Source organism: Emys orbicularis, chromosome 1, assembly GCF_028017835.1.
Source record: "Emys orbicularis isolate rEmyOrb1 chromosome 1, rEmyOrb1.hap1, whole genome shotgun sequence".
NCBI classification, from domain to species: domain Eukaryota; kingdom Metazoa; phylum Chordata; order Testudines; family Emydidae; genus Emys; species Emys orbicularis.
This window is the reverse complement of record NC_088683.1, coordinates 783,426-806,582: the sequence shown is the minus strand read 5'-3', so window position 1 is coordinate 806,582 and position 23,157 is coordinate 783,426. Positions and strand designations below refer to the sequence as shown.

At 45.8% G+C, this 23,157-nt stretch overlaps 1 protein-coding gene across 1 annotated transcript in view; it reads right to left on the bottom strand.

Moving 5' to 3' along the window:
* Nucleotides 1–23,157, bottom strand: part of SHANK3 (SH3 and multiple ankyrin repeat domains 3) — a 610,715-nt gene that overhangs the window by 434,379 nt on the left and 153,179 nt on the right. The window contains exon 9 of the mRNA XM_065411947.1: nt 11,963–12,029. Within this exon, the coding sequence (XP_065268019.1) occupies nt 11,963–12,029 (67 nt within the window). The remainder of the gene's footprint in view (nt 1–11,962; nt 12,030–23,157) is intronic.

Here is a 23,157-nt window from a genome sequence, read left to right as displayed (position 1 = left end):
AAGAATGGCTACTCAAGTCTATCCCCAGCTGGGGTATAATAGCTCTCAACTGAAACCCTTTTCCAAATCCACCTAGAGGACTCAGGAGACACATGGGTGGTGAGACAAAGGCAGCTGGGAGACTAAGGAAGATAGCCAGCTGGTGAGTATCTTGGGAACTTTTGTCTTATTGCTATTTGATTAACTTTGAGGGACAAGAAAGGAGCACTTTTGGTGCTGGGAACTTGTCATTGATTTTGGTGTGAATCTGGATTGTTTGCTGTGTTCTGAAATCTAGGCTAGGTTGCTGACTATAAAGGTGAGATTGCCCTGCCGCTGGGTGTTAGCATCTGTTTCTAGCAGGGCTCTTTGAAGTGAGAGCAGTGCAGTTTTTGATCAGTTAGGCCCGTGAATAGAGGCAGCTGAGTGAGAGGGGTTGAGTCACCCACTCCAGCTGTGTGTGGGGCCTGGGTTTTCAAAAGCACACAAACTCACAATGGCTGGTGAGACAAATGGCTGGTGAGATAAAGGGAGTTACCTAGCTGAGTTCGTCAGAGCAGGAAGGCAGCGAGGTGAGATGGTGTGTTGATTTTTTTTCCTTTCCCTAACTTGCAGCTGCTCTACAAAGAAGAACCTGCCATGGAACGAGAACGGCATGTCATCAACAACACTGCTAGCTCTTCCTCTGCCTGCACCTGTGGGGCTCTTGCCGGACACACATCCTCACCCTGGAGGCTTCCACCCAGACCCTGGTCTTGACTTGTTGGGAATGCAGCCTACGTGTCCCTACCAATAAAAGCCAGGCGGGGGAACCACTGGCATGAGAGGTGTCTGTAGGAGCCCCCCCCTCAGGAAGCAGGTAAGAGAGCTACAGGAAGAAGTGGTTAATTTGCATAGCATGCGGGAGCACGATGACTTCAGTGAAGGGACACACATGGAAACATCTGGGATGGAGGATGCTAGCTGACTACAGGTGACTACAGCAGCACCAGAGGAGGAAGGAGAACCAGCTGCTCTACCTGGGGGACTTTAACTACCCAGGTATCTGTTGGAAAAATATGCCGGCAACTTTTTGTTTCAGAAAGAAAAGGAAGTAACCAGGGGCACAGCCATTTTAAATTTGATTCCAACCAACAGGGAGGAATTGGAAGCGAATTTGAAGGTGGAAGGCAATTTGGGTGAAAGTGATTGTGAAATAAGAGATTTCATGATTCTAAGGCAACGAAAGAGTTAGAGCAGGGGTCGGTAACGTTTGGCACGCGGCTCGCCAGGGTAAGCACCCTAGTGGGCCGGGCCAGTTTATTTACCTGCTGACGCAGCAGGTTCGGCCGATCGCCGCCCCCACTGGCCGCGGTTCGCCGTCCCGGGCCAATGAGGGCGGCAGGAAGCGGCGCGGGCGAGGGATGTGCTGGCCGCGGCTTCCCGCCGCCCCCATTGGCCCGGGACGGCGAACCGCGACCAGTGGGGGTCGCGATCGGCCGAACCTGCCGCGTCAGCAGGTAAATAAACTGGCCCGGCCCGCTAGGGTGCTTACCCTGGCGAGCCGTGTGCCAAACGTTGCCGACCCCTGAGTTAGAGCATCAGAATAAGGACAATGGACTTCAATAAAGTAGACTCATAAAACTGGTAGGTAAGGGTCTTGTTGTGATTTTCAAACCTACAAAGTTACCCTAAGCTCAACTGTAAAATATATGTGAAAGCTCATGTTACAATAGACTCATAGAATCATAGAACTGGAGGGGACCTCAAGAGGCTATCTAGTCCAGTCACCTACACCGAGGCAAGACTAAGTATTAACTAGACCATCCCTGACAAGTGTTTGCCTAACCTGCTCTTTAAAATCTCCAGTGATGGAGATTCCACAACTTCCCTGGGCAATTTATTCTAGTGCTTAACCACCCTGACAGGAAGTTTTTTCTAATGTCCAATCTAAACCTCCCTTGCTGCAATTTAAGCCGATTGCTTCTTGTCCTAGCCTCAGAGGTTAAGGAGAACAATTTATCTCCCTCCTCCTTGTAACAACCTTTTATGTACTTGAAAACTCTCTCCCTCTCAGTCTTCTCTTCTCCAGACTAAACAAACCTGACTTTTTCAATCTTCCCTCATAGGTCATGTTTTCTAGACCTTCAATCATTTTTGTTGCTCTTCTCTGGACTTTCTCCAATTTGTCCATATCTTTCCTGAAATGCGGTGCCCAGAACTGGACACAATACTCTAGCTGAGGCCTAATCACCCTGGACTAGAGAGGAAGAATTACTTCTCGTGTCTTGCTTACAACACTGCTGCTAATACATCACAGAATTATGTCTGCTTTTTTTGCAACATATTAAGTTGTGAGCTACTATAACCCCCAGATCCCTTTCCACAGTACTCCTTCCTATGCAGTCATTTTCCATTTTGTGTGTGTGCAACTGACAGTTCCTTCCTAAGTGGGGTACTCTGACGGGTCTGTAATTCCCTGGGTTGTCCTTATTTCCTTTTTTTTGGTTGGCGCTATATTTGCCCTTTTCCAGTCCTCTGTAATTTCTCCTGTCTTCCATGACTTTTCGGAGATAATTGCTAATGGCTCAGATATCTCCTCATTCAGCTCCTTGAGCATTCTTGGATGCATTTCATCAGGCCCTGGTAACTTGAAGACATCTAACTTGTCTAAGTAATTTTTAACTTGTTCTTTTCCTATTTTAGCCTCTGATCCTACCTCATTTTCACTGACTTTCACTATGTTAGACGTCCAGTCGCTACTAACCTTTTTGGTGAAAACCAAAACAAAGAAGTCATTTAGCACCTCTGCCATTTCCACATTTTCTGTTATTGTTTTCCTCCCATCACTGAGTAATGGGCTTACCCTGTCCTTGGTCTTCCTCTTGCTTCTAATGTATCTGCAGAATATTTTCTTGTTACCATTTGTGTCTTTAGCTAGTTTAATCTCATTTTGTGTCTTGGCCTTTCTAATTTTGTCCTTACATACTTGTGTTATTTGTTTACAGTCATCCTTTGTTATTTGACCTAATTTCCATTTTTTATAGGACTCTTTTTTGAGTTTCAGATCATTAAAAATCTCCTGCTTAAGCCAGGGTGGTCTCTTGCCATACTTCCTATCTTTCCCACGCAGTGGGATAGTTTGCTCCTGAGTCCTTAATAATGTGCCTTTGAAAAACTGCCAACTCTCTTGAACTGTTTTTCCCTTTAGACTTTCCCTGAGTTTGCTAAAGTCTGCTTTCTTGAAATCCATTATCTTTATTGTACTGTTTTCCCTCTTACCATTCCTTAGAATTGTGAACTCTTACTTCATGATCACTTTCACCTAAGCTGCCTTTGCCACTTTCAATTTCTCAACCAGTTCCTCTCTATTTGTCAAAATCAAATCTAGAACAGCCTCTCCCCTAGAAGCTTTCTCCACCTTCTGAAATAAAAATTGTCTCCAACACATACCAAGAACTTGTTGGATAATCTGTGCCCTGCTGTGTTATTTTCCCAACACATGTCTGGGTAGTTGATGTCCCCCATCACCACCAAGTACTGTGCTTTGGATGAATTTGTTAGTTGTTTAAAAAAAAGCGTCATCCACCTCTTCTTCCTGGTTCGGTGGTCTGTGGTAAACCCCTACCATGACATCACCCTTGTTTTTAACCCTTTTATCCTTACCCAGAGACTTTCAAGCAGTCTGTCTCTTATTTCCAGGTCAACCTCAGTACAACTGTATATATTTTTAATATATAAGGCAACATTCCCTCCCTTTTTCCCCTGCCTGTCCTTCATACCAATATTCCAGCCATGTGTATTGTCCCACCAAATCGCTGTGATGCCAGCTATGTCATAGATGTGTTTATTAACTAGCATTTCTAGTTCTTCCTGCTTATTCCCCATACATCTTGCATTAGTATACAGACACCTAAGATATTGACTTGATTTCCCCACCCCCACATGTTCTCTCTGGTCTCCTCTCCCTTATCCCGGCTATAACAGCCCATGCCTGACCCCCCCCAAAAAAATTCCGACCCTTCTCCCAGGTCTCCATCTTTTTGACTTACCTGTGGGCTTTTGTCACCTGCCCCCACCAAACCTAGTCCTCCACACTAGGTTAGCCAGTCTGTATCCAAATACAATAACCATGAACAATAGATCAAGTTGTTACAAATGCAAGAAAACCACACAGAGAAACTGTATTAGTCCAAATAAAATGACCTACAGATATAAGTCAAGGACAGTGGTGAGATCCTACTTAGTAAACAAGAAATGTGGGAACAAAGTTACCTCTCCGAAGTTTGACCTTATTTCAACCACCAATTAAATCCATTTCCATAAGGAGGCTAAAATATGCCACCCACTTTTACTCATTTTTTGAGCTTCTTAAAAAGACTTTTTTTTAAAAAGAGTCATCTTCGCCTGGCTCATCCCCTGCCCTTCCAGCACTGCAGCTCACCTCGACATATCTAATGGACTTTCTTTCTGATAGGTAGGCCAGCTGGCCTTGCCCTTGATTGAGGAACTTTGTTTTCACCTGTGAATGCTAAAAGTCATCACATGATTGTGACACCTAGTCCTCAGTCACCAGTGGGAAGACCTAATTAGCAGCGCTGCAGGGGCAAGTAAGTTCCGGTATTGTATTCCCTTCCCTTCTTGTGTTATTTTCTACCCCACTATTTCTTGCCTCCTATCCTATCTCCCTCTCTTGGCTTTTTATTGAATCCTGAAATCAACTATACTGCATTCATCCAAACTTGCCTTGTTGAAGGAGAAAGGATCCAACCAGACCAGATGACAGCCCTAACAGACAGTAACTAACCAGGTCCAAGCAGCAGGTGTCATGGACGACTTGCCAGCCAGAGCATCCACTCAAAACTAACCAGCAATGACACAAAAACATCAACAAAGGCCATATTTCAACCAGCTTTTCTATCCTCTCTCTCTTCCACCTTGTGTCTACTTGTTTGTTAAGAACAGGATAAGTGCATGCCCTTCACATCAGAAGATAATAAAATTAACCTTTTCATTGTCATCAAAGAAAGGTTCTTCTGAAAATATGAGACACTGATACTTTGACTCCAAAAGCAGAGACTCTGATAAGCTCTAAGTCTGTTTTGCATAATCACGCCACCACAGTTTCAACATAAATGCTTGTTTTAATTTCTTGTTCTTTCTTGTGTTTAATCAACAAACTTTCATTCTGAATGAATGCTTCTGGGTATTTCCCAAGTAACCAAGTAAAACCAAGGCCTCTTATAAGCCTTTTAGATCACTATCCACACAACAGTCTCATGGGAAGAAAATCTAAGGGAAAAAGGAGTTCAGGAGAGCTGGCAGTTTCTCAAGGTGACAATATTAAAGGCATAACTGGAAACTATCCCAATGCGAAGAAAAGATAGGAAGAAGAATAAAAGGGCAATATGACTCCATCAGGAGCTCGTTAATGATCTGAAAATCTAAAAGGTATCCTACAAAAGGAGGAAACATGGACTAATTGCAAAGGATGGGTACAAAAAAATAGCACAAGCATGTAGGGGCAAAATCAGAAAAACTAAGGCTCAAACTGAATTACTCCTAGGAAGGGAAATTAAACAGAAGAAGGAGGTTCTTTAATACAGTGGGACCAACAGAAAGGCGTAGGAAAGTGTTGGTTCTCAACTTATTGGAGAAGGAGAGCTAATAACTGATATCAAGAAGGCTGAGATATTTAATGCCTATTTTGCTTCTCTCTTCACTGAAAAGTTTAATGGTGATCAGATACTCAACACAATTAATATTAAAAACAGGTGGGAAGGAATGTAAACCAAAACAGGGCAAAAACAGGTTAAAGACTATTTAGATAAGTTAGATGTATTCAAGTTGGCCGGACCTGAAAAAAATGTATCTAGGGTACTTAAGAAACTAACTGACCCAATCTTGGAACTGTTAGCAATTATCTTTGAGAACTCATGGAGGACAGGGGAGGTCCCAGAGGACTGGAGACGGAGAAACATATAGTATCTATCTATGATCTAAAGAGGATCTGGAAAATTAAAGACCACTCAGCCTAACTTCAATACTCAGAAAGATACTGGGACAAATTATTAAATAATCAACACCCAGGGAATAACAGAGTTATAAGGAATAGCCAGGATGGATGTGTCAAAAACAACAAAAGCAAATCTTCCTAAGTTCCTTCTTTGATAAGGTTAATGGCCTAGTAGATAGGGCAGAAGCAGGAAATGTGATGCATCTTTATTTTAGTAAGGTATTTGATGTAGTCCCATGTGACATTCTCATAAGGAAACTAGGGAAATGAGATCAAGATGAAATTACTGAAAGGCGGGCATACAATCTCTCTGTACCACACATGTACAACACAAATCTGCACAATTGGTTGAAAGACATTAATTAAAGAGTAATTATGAATGGCTCACTGGCAAACTGCGAGGGGGCCTCTAGTGGGGTCCCGTAGAAATGAGTCCTGGGTCCAGTGCCATTTAATATTTTCACTAATGGCTTGGATAATGGAGTGGAGAGTATACTTATATATTTTTCAGATGACACCAAGCTGGGAGAGGTTACAAATACTTTGGAAGACAGGATTAGAATTCAAATGGACCTTGACAAATTCAGAACGTAAAAACGGCCATAGTGGGTCAGACCAAAGGTCCATCTAGCCCAGTATCCTGTCTTCCAAAAGTGGCCAATGCCAGGTGCCCCAGAGGGAATGAACAGAACAGGGAATCATCAAGTGATCCATCCCCTGTCGCTCATTCCCAGTTTCTGGCAAACAGAGGCTAGGGACACCATTCCTGCCCATCCTGACTAAAAGCCATTGATGGACCTATCCTCCATGCATTTATCTAGTCCTTTTTTGAACCTTGTTATAGTCTTGGCCTTCACAACATCTTCTGGCAAAGAGTTCCACAGGTTGACTGTGCGTTGTGCAAAGAAATACTTCCTTTTGTTTGTTTTAAACCTGCTGCCTATTAATTTCATTTGGTGATCCCTAGTTCTTGTGCTATGAGAAGGAGTAAATAACATTTCCTTATTTACTTTCTCCATACCAGTCATGATTTTATAGATCTCTATCATATCTCTCCTTAGTCACCTCTTTTCCAAGCTGAGAATTCCCAATCTTATTAATCTCTCCTCATACGGAAGCCTAATCATTTTGTTGCCCTTTTCTGAACCTTTTCCAATTCCAATATATCTTTTTTGAGATGGGGTGACCACATCTGCACGCAGTATTCAAGATGTGAGCATACCATGGATTTATATAGAGGCAATATGATATTTTCTGTCTTATTATCTATACCTTTCTTAATGATTCCCAAATTTCTGTTAGCTTTTTTGACTGTCACTGCACATTGAGTGGATGTTTTCAGAGAACTATCCAATGACTCCAAGATCTCTTTCTTGACTCCAAGACCTTTTTCTTGAGTGGTAACAGCTAAATTAGACCCCATCATTTTATACGTATAGTGGGGATTATGTTTTCCGATGTGCATTACTTTGCATTTATCAACACTGAATTTCATCTGCCATTTTGTTGCCCATTCACCCAGTTTTGTGAGATACCTTTGTAGCTCTTCGCAGTCTGCTTTGGACTTAAAATTTTGGCACCTCACTGTTTATCCCTTTTTCCAGTTAATTTATGAATATGTTGAATAGGACTGGTCCTAGTACAGACCTCTGGAGGACACCACTATTTTCCACTCTCCATTCCTACCCTTTGTTTCCTATTTTTTAACCAGTTACCAATTCATGAGAGGACCTTCCTTCTTATCCCATGACAGCTTACTTTGCTTAAGAGCCTTTGGTGAGGAACCTTGTCAAAGTCTTTCTGAAAATGTAAGTGCAGTATATCCACTGGATCTCCCTTGTCCACATGCTTGTTGACCCCCTCAAAGAATTCTAATAGATTGACGAGGCACGATTTCCCTTTACAAAAACTATGTTGACTGTTCCCCAACAAATGGTCATCTGTGTGTCTGATAATTCTGTTCTTTAATATAGTCAGGCTTATCAGCCTGTAATTGCTGGGATCAGCTCTGGAGCCCTTTTTAAAAATTGGCATCACATTAGCGATCCTTCAGTTAGTAGTTCTTCAATTTCACGTTTGAGTTCCTTCAGAACTCTTGGGTGAATACCATCTGGTCCTGGTGACTTATTACTGTTACATTTATTAAATTGTTCCAAAACCTTCTCTAATGACACCTCAATCTGTGTCAATTCCTCAGATTTGTCACCTAAAAAGAATGGCTCAGGTTTTGGAATCTCCCTCACATCCTCAGCCATGAAGACCAATGTAAAGAATTAATTTAGTTTCTCCGCAATGGCCTTATCGTCCTTGTGTGCTCCTTTAGCATCTCAATTGTCCAGTGGCCCCATTGGTTGTTTAGCAGGCTTCCTGCTTCTGATGTACTTAAAAAAATGTTTGCTATTACTTTTTGAGTCTTTGGCTAGCTGTTCTCCATATTCTTTTTTGGCCCGCAGAATTATATTTTTACACTTCACTTGCCAGAGTTTATGCTCCTTTCTATTTTCCTCATTAGACTTTAACTTCCATTTTTGAAATTATGCCTTTTTGCCTCTCACTGCTTGTTTTACTTTGTTGTTAGCCTTAGGGGCACCTTTTTGGTTCTCTTACTATGTTTTTTAATTTGGGGTATACATTTAAGTTGAGCCTCTATTATGGTGTCTTTAAAAAGTTTAAATGTAGCGTACAGGGATTTCACTTTTGGCACTGTACCTTTTAATATCTGTTTAACTAACTAACTGGAGGATTTTAAGTACAGGCTGGACAAACAGATTGGTTTAGGTCAGTGGTTCTCAATATATTTACCATTGTGGGCCATATATGCAGCTCTCTATGTGTTACGTGGGCCGCATCCACACAATATATATACTACATTTATGGCCCTGAGGATATCACATAGGTTGCAGCTGTATGCTGATTGGGCCGGGGTTGAGAACCAATGGTCTAGGTTTATTGGTCCTGCCTCAGTGCAGAGGGCTGGACTTGATAACTTCTCAAGGTTCTTTCCAGCCCTAGATTTCTATGATTCTATAAATCTCTCTCCCTCTCCCCCACCCCACCACACACACACCCCCCTTAAATGAGGAGAATCAAGGGAATAAGAAGTTATCTTCACCTCTGCGCTGTGTCATTGAAGGTCGCAGCTCAGGTGAGGGCAGAGTCTGCACCTCCTCCACAATCCAATGTATCGATAGTGCGGAGGGATCCTGGAGAGTGATCATGTTGGTAGTGACGAGATTCTATGTACAATCCAGCCTCTCAGTTCTAACCAACCGGAGAGAAGAGAGCAGTCCCAATTCCCACCTCTCCTCTTCTGCAGACCCTCAAAGAGTGGGACAGAAAAGACAGACTAGCCCAACTTCAATAGTGTCTGCAAAGATCCCTTTCCTCACAGGGCATATCCACTGTCAGAGGATTTCAAGCCGTCCATGCCAAGAAAGATGAGCTGACAGGATCAGAACCAACCAGCTTCACCTGGAGTCACAGACACATTTTCAGTACATAAGAACATAAGAAAGGCCGTACTGGGTCAGACCAAAGGTCCATCTAGCACAGTATCTGTCTACCGACAGTGGCCAATGCCAGGTGCCCCAGAGGGAGTGAACCTAACAGGCAATGATCAAGTGATCTCTCTCCTGCCATCCATCTCCATCCTCTGACGAACAGAGGCTAGGGACACCATTCTTACCCATCCTGGCTAATAGCCATTTATGGACTTAGCCACCATGAATTTATCCAGTCCCCTTTTAAACATTGTTATAGTCCTAGCCTTCACAACCTCCTCAGGTAAGGAGTTCCACAAGTTGACTGTGCGCTGCGTGAAGAAGAACTTCCTTTTATTTGTTTTAAACCTGCTGCCTATTAATTTCATTTGGTGACCCCTAGTTCTTGTATTATGGGAATAAGTAGAAGCAGCTTCAACCCCAGTGAATCTGGTGAAATATTCAGTTCCCCTCTCCTCTACCTTGAACTCTACACTGCCCTGCCCCAGATCACAGATGTACAAATCAAATTCAAGGGGCTGAGTCTCTCTAAAAAAGAAAGTAAGAACCTAGAGAACAGCCTGATGGGTTCTGAGCTGGGAGAGTGTCCAGTCGCAGAAAGTTACGGAGGTGATTGCTGATCATGACCCCTTTTACTGCCATACATGGCGGGTCTCATTTGTGAGGTCCACGGCTTGTGTTCACAGCTCCACTGACAGTTCTTGGCACACAGCCAGGCATGTGCAGCCCTGACAGCGGGGACCTGTAGAAGCATTATCCAAAAATTATCCTTTATAAGTTCCTGCTCTTATTGCTCAGGGCTCCATTAACCTAGAAATGCAGTGAACTTTTCTTTCTTTTAGTATATGTTCCATTACCTTACTAGACATTGATAGTAGGCAAATGAGATGATAACTAGCCGGTTCATGCTCTCCCCCTTTCTTCATGATCAACACCATCTTTGCATTTTTCTAATCCTTTGGTATCTTCCCAGTTCTCAATGGATGTTTAAAAAATAATTTCTAGTGTTTGGAAAGTTCATTAGCTAATTCCCTTGACTTGCAGGTGCATGCCATCTGGACCTGCTGGTTTGTGTATGTTCAGTATCCCAAGTATTATCTGACCTACTTCATATCAGCAGCTATACAGTACATACAAAGTCAGCATTTTCTTCTTAATTGATCAGATGATTTCCTACATCTTTTCTTAACAGAAAGAAATTTAATAAAGCAGTTCAGTAGCTCAGCCATTCTATAATAATCATGAATGCAATCTCATTCGTCATTCATTATTGTGTTTGCTTTCTTGCCAGTACTTCTGCTTGATATACTTATAGGGAGACTTCAGATTTCCCCGAGGCCCTTTGGCAGCATTAACACTCCTTTTCACAAATGATGCAAGCTCGTATTTGCTTGAACATCTACTTGAAGGTCCATACTCCAGGAAGTCCAGCACTGCATCTCCTTTTGCCGGGACACCCCTGCACCCTCTGCTCAGAGCAGGCATTTGACCCACTGTGTGGAGTTAACCCTCTCCCACGAGTAAAGCCTATCAGCTCCTCCATTGCTCTAAAGGACTCCGGAGCCACCCGTCTCTCTCTCAGGGGGAGGATTTCTCAGGGAGAGAACTAGAGGAAGTTCAGCATGGGGCCTGGCTTTATGCACAGTATTGAGCTCAGCTCTGCAGGGGTTCTCTGTGTAGGGCTGCAGAGATATTGCAAGGAATGGGGATGCCCCAGTGAATCATAGAATATCAGGGTTGGAAGGGACCTCAGGAGGTCATCTAGTCCAACCCGCTGCTCAAAGCAGAACCAATCCCGCCACAGATTTTTTTTGCCCCAGATCCCTAAGTGGCCCCCTTAAGGGCTGAACTCACAACCTTGGGTTTAGCAGGCCAATGCTCAAACCACTCAGCTATCCCTCCCCCCAGGACTTGGCACATTCCCTGCATAAGTGAGGCAAGAGCCCTGGGTGAGTGCAACTAGAATGGAGGCTGCTGCAGCAACAGCAGCCCAGCAATGGTGGCCTGAGGTGGGCAGCATTCCTCTCCCCTGCACCGAGTCCAGCTGCAGGGCTTTAGCATGAGAGATTCCCCGTGGGGACTAACTGCCCCAAGCACACAAGAGAGGATGTGGAATTGAAAAACAGAGTTTTGGAGAGACAGTCCAACTTGCTAAATGCCCGACAGTCTGTTTATACTCTTTGGTACAGCAACCAAAACAGCCAGAGTAAACAGTCCACCAAACATACTAACCACAAACGGTGACAGTTTTAGGCTGCCACACAGACTGACACAGTCAACCCCTCCCCTATCCCCATGGACAGCACAAACACCCACACAGCAACCACCCACGCAAGTCCCAGCACCCAAAACCCACAGGGAGTGCCAGACCCCCGTTACAGTAGCTCCATTGGTTTCCCTAGGCAGCACTGGGAAATGAGAACCACTGAAATATCGCAGGACCTAAAGTGAGATAAGAGGGGAAAATAGGGTGAAAGGCCAAACTCACCAACGTCAGACTCTTTGTGGGTTTTGATGATTTCAGCCAGTTCAAAATTCCCTGCAATGATGGCCACCTGAAAAGAGAGGAAGGGAGGAGGAGTGAATGATTCTGAGCTGCACTATTCCCCAGGAAAGAACAGGCCTGCTAGCACAGAGGAAACTGCTATACCACATGGGCTAGCAACAGCCATTCGCTGTGGCGGACTGCCACAACCAGCACTCCTCCTGGCTTGGCCCCAAAGTAGCGTACACAGCCAGCACCTTTGAGGTGGCATCCTGGTGCCAACAGCGACCCACATTCCTCCTGCAATGACTCCTACACACAGAAGGTGGCAGAAAATGCAGAGCTCGGAGGAGGTTGAGTGGTGATGCTTCCACTACTAGCTGGGGATTAAATTCGGGGCTTGTAGTTGCTGCTGAAAAATTCTCACGCCTGGAGCTTGTTAGGAAAACATTTACTCTTGGTTATTTACCAGTAACTGAACTCTCTGCAGGACTTGCCTTGGCAAAGCCACAGACCTGTGTTCTACTTGTTCCAAGCTGTGCAGGCCGTGGAACCATTTCAAAGCAGGTAGCTGTTGGGGGCAGCCTGCTCCAGACAATGGCCATAACACTCTAAACCAAGATTAAATAAAGCTCTGCCCATTAACCAGCTTGTAGTATGGCAAAGATTCTCATCATACTCAAAGGAGCAAGGAAAGAAGAGAGGTTGAACGTAGATCTGAACAGGAAACCCATGCAGAGAATTCTAGTGAGTAGTTAGGATCCCTTTTTCTCCTTCAAGGAATTGCTGCTACTCATCCTCACTCCTGGGAAACTAGACACCACTAGCAATCCTCAGGAGGGCTAATATGTGATTAAGTAGACAGCAAGTGAAGGACTAGTCTCCAGAAATGAGCATCCAATTGAGACCGTAGAGGAAAAGTATGAACTGAACTTTATGTAGAGCCGTTTTACACATTCAGACTATTAAAGCATTACAAAGACAAGCTGCCAGAGTTGGTACTGCCCTAGCACAGTGAGTCCTAACATCTGGTACCTGCAACCCTTTCAGGCTGTAACAAGTCTGAACATAAAATGTCATCTGTTTAAATAGCCTTTGGGCCAAAAATCTCTTGCTCGTTAGACTTATCTCCACATGCAACAACCCATTAGGATTGTTGGGGGGAGGGATAGCTCAGTGGTTTGAGCATTGGCCTGCTAAACCCAGGGTTGAGAGTTCAATCCTTGAGGGGGCCACTTAGGGATCTGGGGCAAAATCAGTACTTGGTCCTGCTAGTGAAGGCAGGGGGCTGGACTCGATGACCTTTCAAGGTCCCTTCCAGTTCTAGGAGATGGGATATCTCCATTAATAAAAAAAAAAAAAAAAAAAGGATGATTTGCAAAAAGGCTTAATCCTGCCCATGGGAGTAATTTACAGCCCCCTTTACACAGAGTCAGAGAGCGTAAGGCCAGAGGGACCGCCAGATGATCCAGTCTGACCTCCTGTACATCACAGGCCACCAACCCCACCCAGCTTCTGCACACTAAACCCTACAGCCAAAATCAGACCAAAGCATCACAGCCCTCAGGAGACTAGACTGTGCCGTGCCACAGGGAGAGAACAGTAGGGACCGCAGGGCATCAGTGCCTGAGGCCACTGCAATGGCAGGGAAATGATTAAGTGACATATACGCAGATAACCTGGCAGTGACCCACACCCACATGTGTAGAGGATAGGGAAAAAGCTCCAAGGTCACCGCCAGTCTGACTTGGGGGACAATTCCTTCCCAACCCCACAAATGATGATCAGTGAGACTCTGAGCATGTGGGCAAGAGCCAGCCAGCCACGCACCTGAGAGAGAGAATGCTCAGTGCCATCTGAGAGCACTAGACCACTCAGTCCAGTATCCCATCTCCAGACGGGGCCATTCCTGATGCTTCAGAGGAAGGAGACAAAAACCACCAGGATGCATTGGCCAGAGGATCCCTTCATGACCCCTGCAGTGAACAATCTCAGCCCTGAAGCATGAGATTGTTAGGAATGTAAGGCATAAGCTGAAAGTGAGCCCCAGAACTATTGAGCCTTGACCCCTACTATCACCAACAGTCCTGTTATACAGTCATACTCTTGCATTCGTCCTGCTCTCTCAAAACTAATTAAGTTGTTTGCCCCCCACAACTCATACTGGGAGGCTGCCCCAGAACCTCGCTCCTCTGATGGTTAGAAACCTGCTTCTAATTTCCAGCCTGAGTTTGTTCATGGCCAGGTTTGTTTGGGGTTTGTTCCAGCGTGAGTTTGTTCGGGGAGGGGAGAAGCGGGGGCGGGAAGAGGCACAGCGAGAGCAGGGCCTCGGAGAGGGAGCAGAGTAGGGGCAGGGCCTCGGGGTAGAGAGGGGGTGGAACACCCCCAGGGAAAAAGAAAAGTTTGTGCCTATGATTGTGCCAACACTGCCCTTCAGCTTCAATTGCTCATCACCCTCCCTGGTGTTTACCCCCCGTTTATCGAGACCAATCAGATTCACACCTCCCCCCCTCCCAGTTTTCTGTTTGCCAGGCTAAACAAGCCAACCTCCTCCACTCTCCTCTCCTAAGACAGGCCCTCCATTCCCCTGATCATCCTAGTAGCTCTTCTCTGCACCTGGTCCAGTTTAAATTCATCTTTCTTGAACATGGGTGCCCAGGATTGTACACAGTATTCCAAATGAGGTTTTACCAGTGTCTTGTATGATGGCATTACACTCTCTCTCTCTCTCTCCTGGAAATGCCTCACCTGATACACCCTAGGATCGCATTTGCCTTTTTTCGCAGCTGCATCACATTGGTGGCTCAGAGTCATCCACTGATTGACCTCCACACCCAGGTTTCTCTCCTCTTCTGTCACTTCCAACTGAAGAGCTCCCAACTTGTAGCAGAAATTCTTATTAGACCCAAGTACATGACCTTGAATTTTGTACTACTGAATTTCATCCCATTTCTGTCATTCCAGGTCTTCAAAGTCACCCAGATCCCCCTGTACCGTTCTGATCCTCCTGTGTATTGATGGTGCCTCCCAACTTCGTATCATCAGCAAATATCAGCACACTCCTACTGTTTGTGTTAAGGTCATTCATAAAAATATTGAATAAGATTGGTTCCAAGACCGACTAGAAGAACTCCACTAGTAACCTTTCTCCAGTCCAACAGTTCATCTTTTAGCACAACCCCTTGCTATCTCCCTTTAGCCAGTCCCTTATCCACCGTACAATTCTTGTACTGATCCCCATCTTCTCTAATTTAACTAATAATTTCCTGTGTGGTACTAGGTTAAATGCTTTACTGAAGTCCAAGTATATTAGATCTGCATTTCCCTCATCTAAAAAACCAGTTATATAGTCTGGCCTATGTCGCTTCAGAACCAACATTGGCAGGATAATTGTTTGCTGCAGATGAAAGTTTGACAGCACTCTGAGCAAGAATTTAGGTCATAACAATTTTATCCTTGTAATCACTTGTAATGGGCACACAAACCACGAGATGCTGAATCACTCTCACAGTTCAGGCGCATGTTATTGCCATCAGAAATGCTATCTTCAGAGATAGGTGATAAAAAATCAAAGTCTGTGAAAAGTTTAAAGGATGAAACCCATGAGCCAAGTCAGAATTATGTTCAAATCCCAAGCAAATGATGCCCCGACAGACTGTTGGGTACACACACAAAGGCTATTTACCAGTAACTATAGTTCTTTCTGGGTGGTTGTCGTTGCATATACCCTCCTGGGAAAGGTACCCCCTGCTACACAAGATGCTGGAACTTTCTGGGAATGTGTGACTAGGGGGACTGCACAAATGCTGTTGTGTGGCAATGACCATTAAGTGCCCAAGAAAGGTGCAGCCTCAATTCCCTCAGTTCCTTCACAGGAACACCAGAGTCCACAGATACAGAAAACCTCTAAGGAATAGGGGAAGATAGGCAAGGAGTTTAAATATGCAAAGGCAGCTTCTTTGAAGAACAAGAGACAGGTGTTTAATTAGCAATAAGGGATGCTGCAAACAGGCAGAGGTGTTCGAAACACTTTATGATGAGGCTCTGCTGTTGGTCCCCACTCACCAGTCCCAGATCTGTATTTCTGCACCTCTGGTCCCGCACCAATCTAGTTCTCTTCTGAAACCTGACCCCCCACAGCAGCCTCCAGCCTTGCCTCCCTGTGTGAGATCAGCTCTCAGATACAGAGCACCTGGCTCAAGCTGACCCCAGGAAAGACCAAAGTGATGCTGATCAGAAAAGGAAATGCTTTAAAGAGCTGGCCAAGCCACGGGTTCCACCTTTCATTGACATTGCACAGCCCCCATTCATCAAAGTGCTGCAAAGCCTCAGAGTCCTGTTTGACTCCTCACTCAACTTGGATGACCAGTGACTAAAAATGCCTTCTTCCACCTGCAGCTCACTAAGAAACTTCGTCCCTCCCTCCTGAATGAGGGCCTGGCTACAGGACAATATGCATTTGTCACCCGCCGGCTGGATTACTGTAATTCCCTGTAACTGACATTAAATTGAAGATGATGTAGAGGCTCCAGCTGGCACAGAAGGCAGCTGCCTGCCTCCTCCATGGCCTAGACCACCATGAGCACATCCAGCTTGTGCTCAAGTCCCTCCATTGACTCCTGGTCAGCTTCTGAGGCCGGTTTAAGGCTTTGGTCCTAATGTTCAAAGCAATTAATGGCTCATGCCCTGTTACATCAAAGACTGAATTCAATCACAAAGCCCAGACAGAGCACCTGAGCGATGGGGATAAAGCGTTCTCGGCTGAAAGGCTAGGGATGTGGCGCAGTCTGTCAGAAGGGATCAGATGAATCTAGAGTCCTACCCCTGATGATAACTACGGCTTTGACCCCTGGCTTGACTCCTGACTCTGGCTCTGTCCCCGGCTCTGGTTTCTAGCTCCTGACTCTCTAACCCTGAGGCCTGACCCACTCATGCCCTAGTCCCTACAGAAAGGTACTAGGGAGAACACTTTCAAATTTTCTCCTTAATACAGTCAACCTCAAGGGACACAGAGCCACGCTTTGGACACCCTGGTTTAAAGATGCCAGTGAAACCTGACAGAGTTCTCCTGAGCAGTCCAAATTCTCATCCATTAAGGTGCCAAGATCCAACTCACTGGGAGAAGGGACCTTAGATTTCAGTGCAGAGTGAGCTGCTTCTTCCAAGATGAATCTGAGGACACTGGTGATATCCAAAGTAACTTATTTGCAAAAGAAATCTGAACACCAGTGTCTGCCCAAGCTAGGGCCACCACAATTAAATGAGCCATCTCTTGCTTCACTTTTGGAAGCACTGAAGGGAGCAGAAGAAATAAGGGAGAAGCAAAAAGGAGACCTCAGGGCAAACAGAGCACAAAGGCATCTGAATGAGCTCCTCAAGCCCCGCTCACTTCTTCATAAAACAAGAGGAAAATCTGATTCACCACTGACTCCTTCCAACACCACTCATGTTGATGGAAATATCTGCAAATCAGGTTGTTCTTCAGAAGGTTTTCCTGCCCTGCCACAGAACAGCTTACAGGGTTATTGGATTTCATATGCATTATTCCCTCTGTCTCTTTTCCACTTGGTGATTCTGTATTGCCTGTAAGAATCTCTGCCATTTTTCCTTTCTCAGCAAAGACATCGTTTAAGAGACCAGGTTCTATGAGCTCCCCAGCCAGGATTGGAGGAATCTCTTCCAAATACCAGTGCTAGGTGGAAAAAAGGAAACAGTTGGAGCCCATTCTGAGGGACAGGCCCCGATAGCAGAGATTAACAGACAGGCGGAGGAACACACACAATTCTCCGAAGCTTGGCCCAACTTGCTGTATAGAGCCATTTTAGCTAAGCATGGCAAGGTCACATTTTTAAACTGACAAAGAAGGAGGCTGCCATGCTAGAGGCTATAAGCCTGAAATTCAGAGGCAGGATATGACTGAATTTCAGGTGGGTAATAACTGGCTTGGTAACTTTCTACATTTCCAGAAAATACTTTCAGAGCAGGCAAATCGAAAGTGCTCTGCAGCACAGACTCCAGGGAGTCTCTCTGTAAGCTCCAAGAAAGATATTCATAAACTTACGCTGAGCTTTAGCTTCCTCCACAAGAGAAGGGGTCTTCAAAAACCTGGCTCAGCCCTTCACATATTGAACTCGCATGTCACCCAAGAGACCTTGCTGACAAAGATGAGCAGACAACATTCCTGGATGCTTGGTGAAGATAAGGGAAGCAGCTGAGAGGAGGTACTATCCCAGTATTCAATTTGCAGAGCTTTATTGAGATATGTAAGGATAGATCCCAAAGGTACAGTGCTCAACCTAGTCCTGGCAAAGCAGGGAGAGGATGATGGCACTTAGCGTTAGCATGCAACGCTTCCTTGAGAAAAGAAAACTGGGAGAATACAAACCAATTCCACTGAATGTGACTGCAAAACCTGGTGTATTGCTTTCAGATGGATCTCACCCAACCACTGTCTTATGAGAAAGGGCATGGGGGTAGGCATAGTAGGAGGGAGAGTTCCTCAGCATCTGTGGATTCAAGTCGTCCTTTGGCAGGGGCTGTAAAGGCATTCCAAGAGCTAAGCCTTCATATTTCTCATGCCCTTGATATTCCTGTATGTTCTACACAGTGCAAAAGGGTAGCATTTTATAGAATTGCACCATGGCCTATTTTCTGGAATCCAAAATGACAGATTTTACAGCCATATTGCAAAGAGGACCAAATCCAGTGAGACATGCCCTTTGAGCAGCCTTTGATGTCTCTGTTACTGCAGTGAGATCAATAACGTCTGCAGTGACTTTAAGAAAGGATTCCTAGCACAGGACAGCTGGCTTATTTCATGAGATTTGGAATAGGGTGCTTGATCTTCTCTGTGAAGCTCCTAATTCTTTCTTCCAATCTAACCGCCGTTTTCCCTCCCACTGGGGACTGCACATTCTTTCCCCTCCCACTGGACTGTAGGATCACTGTGATGTATTGGCTCCCAAGCCGCAAAAGGAGCTGTCCCTTGCACTTCCAATCAATGAAACAAGGACATTTGGGCAAGGGGGTCTGTATCTAATGCCAGGAATAGAAGGCTCAGATCCATGCCTGAGGCTAAGCCCCCTAAAGGCTAACTGCTTTCACACAATACGGGGGTCCATGCATCCAGACCTAAGGACAATCCAAAAGTGAGGATGCACCCATGCAACCCTATGGAGGAGCCATTTTAAAATTCAGGGCAAAGAACAGAAGGAGCCATTCAAATGTAGCTATACGACAGGGAGAGGCCAGCAGCTCTGGGATTTAAGCCAGATTCAGTGGAGGCAGGAATTGCACGAGCCACTCCACACACAGCTTTGCTAGAGTACGGGACACCCAACCTGCGGGATCCTCTACTATTCAAACCCAAACCCAAACCTTAACAGAGAACTAGATAAATTCATGGAGGTTAAGCCCATTAATGGCTATTAGCCAGGACGGGTAAGGAATGGCGTCCCTAGCCTCTGTTTGTCAGAGGGTGGAGATGGATGGCAGGAGAGAGATCACTTGATCATTACCTGTTAGGTTCACTCCCTCTGGGGCACCTGGCGTTGGCCACTGTCGGTAGACAGGATACTGGGCTGGATGGACCTTTGGTCTGACCAAGTATGGCCATTCTTATGTTCTTAAGCACTCCTCGAGCTTCGCCAATGCACAGCTTCAGGACCCTCAGCCACCTTTTACTCCAGCTCGGTTCTGCTGCTGCCGCCCACTCTGCTATTCCAACCCTTCCCCATGTACACCCAGCTCAGCCAATGCACCCCATTCCTGACCCTGTGAGGAGGGGCATAGACCCCAGGGCTGGAATAACACAGAGCGCTGCAGCTCAGGGTTGCACTGTGTCTGTGAGGATGTTGACCTGCAAGTGAAGGCATGCTGTTTGAAGCGGATGCTACCCCTGTGCATGAGGTACCTCTCCCCACCACTGGGGCAGGGCACAGACCCTGGGGGACTGACTAGAGACACACCTTTCCTTGAATCCCCTCTTCTGCCTATCTCCTGTCCCCAAAACGTGGCTCCCGTTCAGCAAGGAGGTGGTGGTCAGGCTGCCACTGCAGTTTGCTGCCCATTTGCAACGCACATTAATCATCACAGTTTCACCTGTGCGCTGTCCATTCTGTAACAGGAATGAGAAGATCCCTCAGCCTCTGCTGCTCTCCCCATGCGAGAGATGCTGACACAGGCCTGGGATAAAAATAGCCCAGGATTTATCACTAGTACTGTAATGTCCTGCCAAAGCGTAACGCACTAAGAGACCATCTGCAAACTATGGATCTCACTTCCTATTAGCAGAAGCAGCACAGCAGCTTTTTACTGAATGGTCCCAAATATCAAACCAGAAAACTCTAGTCTACAGAAAGAAATAATGACAGACCCTGGCCCCCATGGCAGCCAGGCATGTGGCAGGATGAGTTCCCCCCATGGCAGCATGAGCTTCCTCAATTATGCCAGTCACTGGCTATATGAGGGAATCTTTTCCATCCATGCCTTCGGGGCTGCTCCAGTTGCTCCACACTTGTTGCTGTGATGGTTTCTGGCAGCTCCCATTGGTAGGTCTACACTGCAATTAAAAACCCGCAGCTGGCTCCTGCCAGCTGACTTGGGCTTGCAGGCTCAGGCTAAGAGACTGTTTAACTACAGTGTAGATGTCTGGGCTTGGGTGGGAGCCTGAGCTCTAGGACCCTGCGAGGTGGGAGGATCCCAGAGCCTGAGCTTCAGCCCGAGCCAGAACGACTACACCAAAATTAAACAGCTCCACAGCCCGAGCCCCACGAGTCTGAGTCAGCTGGCAGGGCCCAGCCACAGGTGTCTAATTGCAGTGCAGACCTACCCACTGAGGCCACCCCCAGTCCTGCCTTTCTCTCCCTGCCAGCAGTGGTGGCTTTGGCGTCACAGAGGGATTTCCTTAGAAGGGATTTTTCAATCTCCTCATAATTTATACTAGCGTTTTTGCTCTCTATTTCCTCAGGCCCTGCAAACTGAGTTGTGCTCTGCACTGGACTATTCCCTCTCCCACACATCTGGAATGGTCAAGGGGACCGCATCTCTGGATATGTCTACACTTCCCACGTTACAGCGTGGCCACGGCAGCACTGTGACATGGGCAGTGTAGTCACGCTTTATTGCCGGGGAAGAGCTCTCCCGGCGATAAAAAACTAACCACCCCGAATGAGCGGTGGTAGCTTTATCGCCGGGAGCATGGCTCCTGGTGATAAAGCACTGTCTATACTGGTGCTTTTCAGCGCTAAAACTTTTGTCGCTCAGGGGTCTGTTTTTTCACACCCCCTGAACGACTAAAGTTTTAGTGCTGAAAGTGGCTGTGTAGACACAGTCTCTATTCCTCCTGGGAATTTTCACTAAAGGACACTGCAGTTTCCTCGGAGAGGAGGGAAAACCACAGGTCACTTGGGACAGACAATACAAATCAGCAGACATTAAATCCCACGGGTTCACAAAGGAAACCTCACTGTAGTCATGCTTGTCACAGATAGGCAATGGTATGGCAGAGATGGACAGAAACAAACACCCAAACAACCTTTTCATTGCATGATCTTGCTACATGGCAGAGTTGACAGCTTACTTATCAGTACTTGCTACGCTTCAAGCATCGCCTTTGCACTCATGCTTGTAGGATACTGTGCCCTGGTGTAGCACTGTGGAAGTGCCTTCAAAAGCTGTGTTTGTTGGGGGATCACATGTGCATAACAGTGGCACCGTATTCTACGTTGGGGGGCACTCCCTGAATAAACTCAGGTCCTGACTGTATACAGAACTCCAAGGTAGGGCAGTTGGTGGGGGGCAAGCATGAATGCACAGAGGTGACTATCAAAGAACAACAATTACTGGTAACTAACCTCCCTTTCTTCGAGGCCTCTGGGCTTTCACACTTGTGGGAGTTAGGGAGCAGTGCCCCCTAGATAGAAGGTAGGCGAGCAGTTCTTTCATGGAATATGCACTGTAGCACCACTCTCTCCAAAACAGGCATCAGAACCAAGGCCAGAGAATAGTGCTGGGTGCAAACTTGCTGCTTTGCAGGTGTCCACCAGCAATACACATCTAGGCACACCACCTGTGCTGCAGAGCAGTGCCTCTAATGGAGCGCAGAGGGAAGAACTGGCGTCCTAGCTCAGATAGAACAGTGCTCTATACAAATTTTTAATACGCTGTGATACCCTTTATTAGGTATCACAGCGTATTAATGTTTTATCCAGTGGTTCACCACAGTCCATGGTGCTAGATCCTAGTCTCTAGCTTCTGTCAACTCGGATGGATCCTGGGACTTTAGTTCTACTTATAGTAGGCACCAAACCCGGCTGGTTGACTAGAGTTAATAGTGCCAGGTCCGGGCACTGAGTTGGGTCAACCTGGAGGGATCTAGGGACCTTGATGCCATATTGAATGTGCTGGGACTTTGGTGCCAGATTAGGTTGACCCAGACAAATTCAGGGACCTTGGTGCCATGTTGACTGTGCCAGACTTTGACACTGGGTTCTGTCAGCTGGAGAAGATTGGGGACCTGGATGTTGTTTAAGTTGGGCACAAGCCATTTTTGCTGGCAGACCTCCAAAATTGGACTTGCACCTTACCAGATTTACACAACTGGGCCTGAGCAGCCTCCCAGGAGCAGAGGTGAGTAAGGCAGCTTGCCCACTTCTGCAGGTCAATCTCCAAAGTTGATGCTGGATGTGTACACTGCCAGACAGGGGAATACTGAGTAGCTGGAGGGAGGTTATATTAGCTCTGTATTTTGTACTGGTGCAACCACTGCTGAAATACTGCGTCCAGTCCTGGTGCCCACAATTCAAGAAGGATGTTGATGATAAATTGGACAGAGTTCAGAGAAGAGCTACAAGAATGTTTAAATGATTGGAAAACCTGCCTTAGAGTAACAGACTCAAGATCAATCTCTTTAGTTTAACCAAGAGACGACATGATCACAGTCTATTAGTACCTACATGGGGAACAGAAATTTGAAAATAGAGAGCTCTTCACTCTAGCAGACCAAGATCTCACAAAATCTAATGGAAGTTGAGGACAGCGAGAGTGCCCCTTGCTTGGTAACAACTAAAGCCTGATCACTGACAAACACCCTGTTAGTTGTCTGTTCAAGTCCTATCTAAGAAGACTGCTGTGAAATCCAGAAAGAGAACAGTAATATAGCTATCACACTACCACGAGTGAATCACCTGAATGAACTC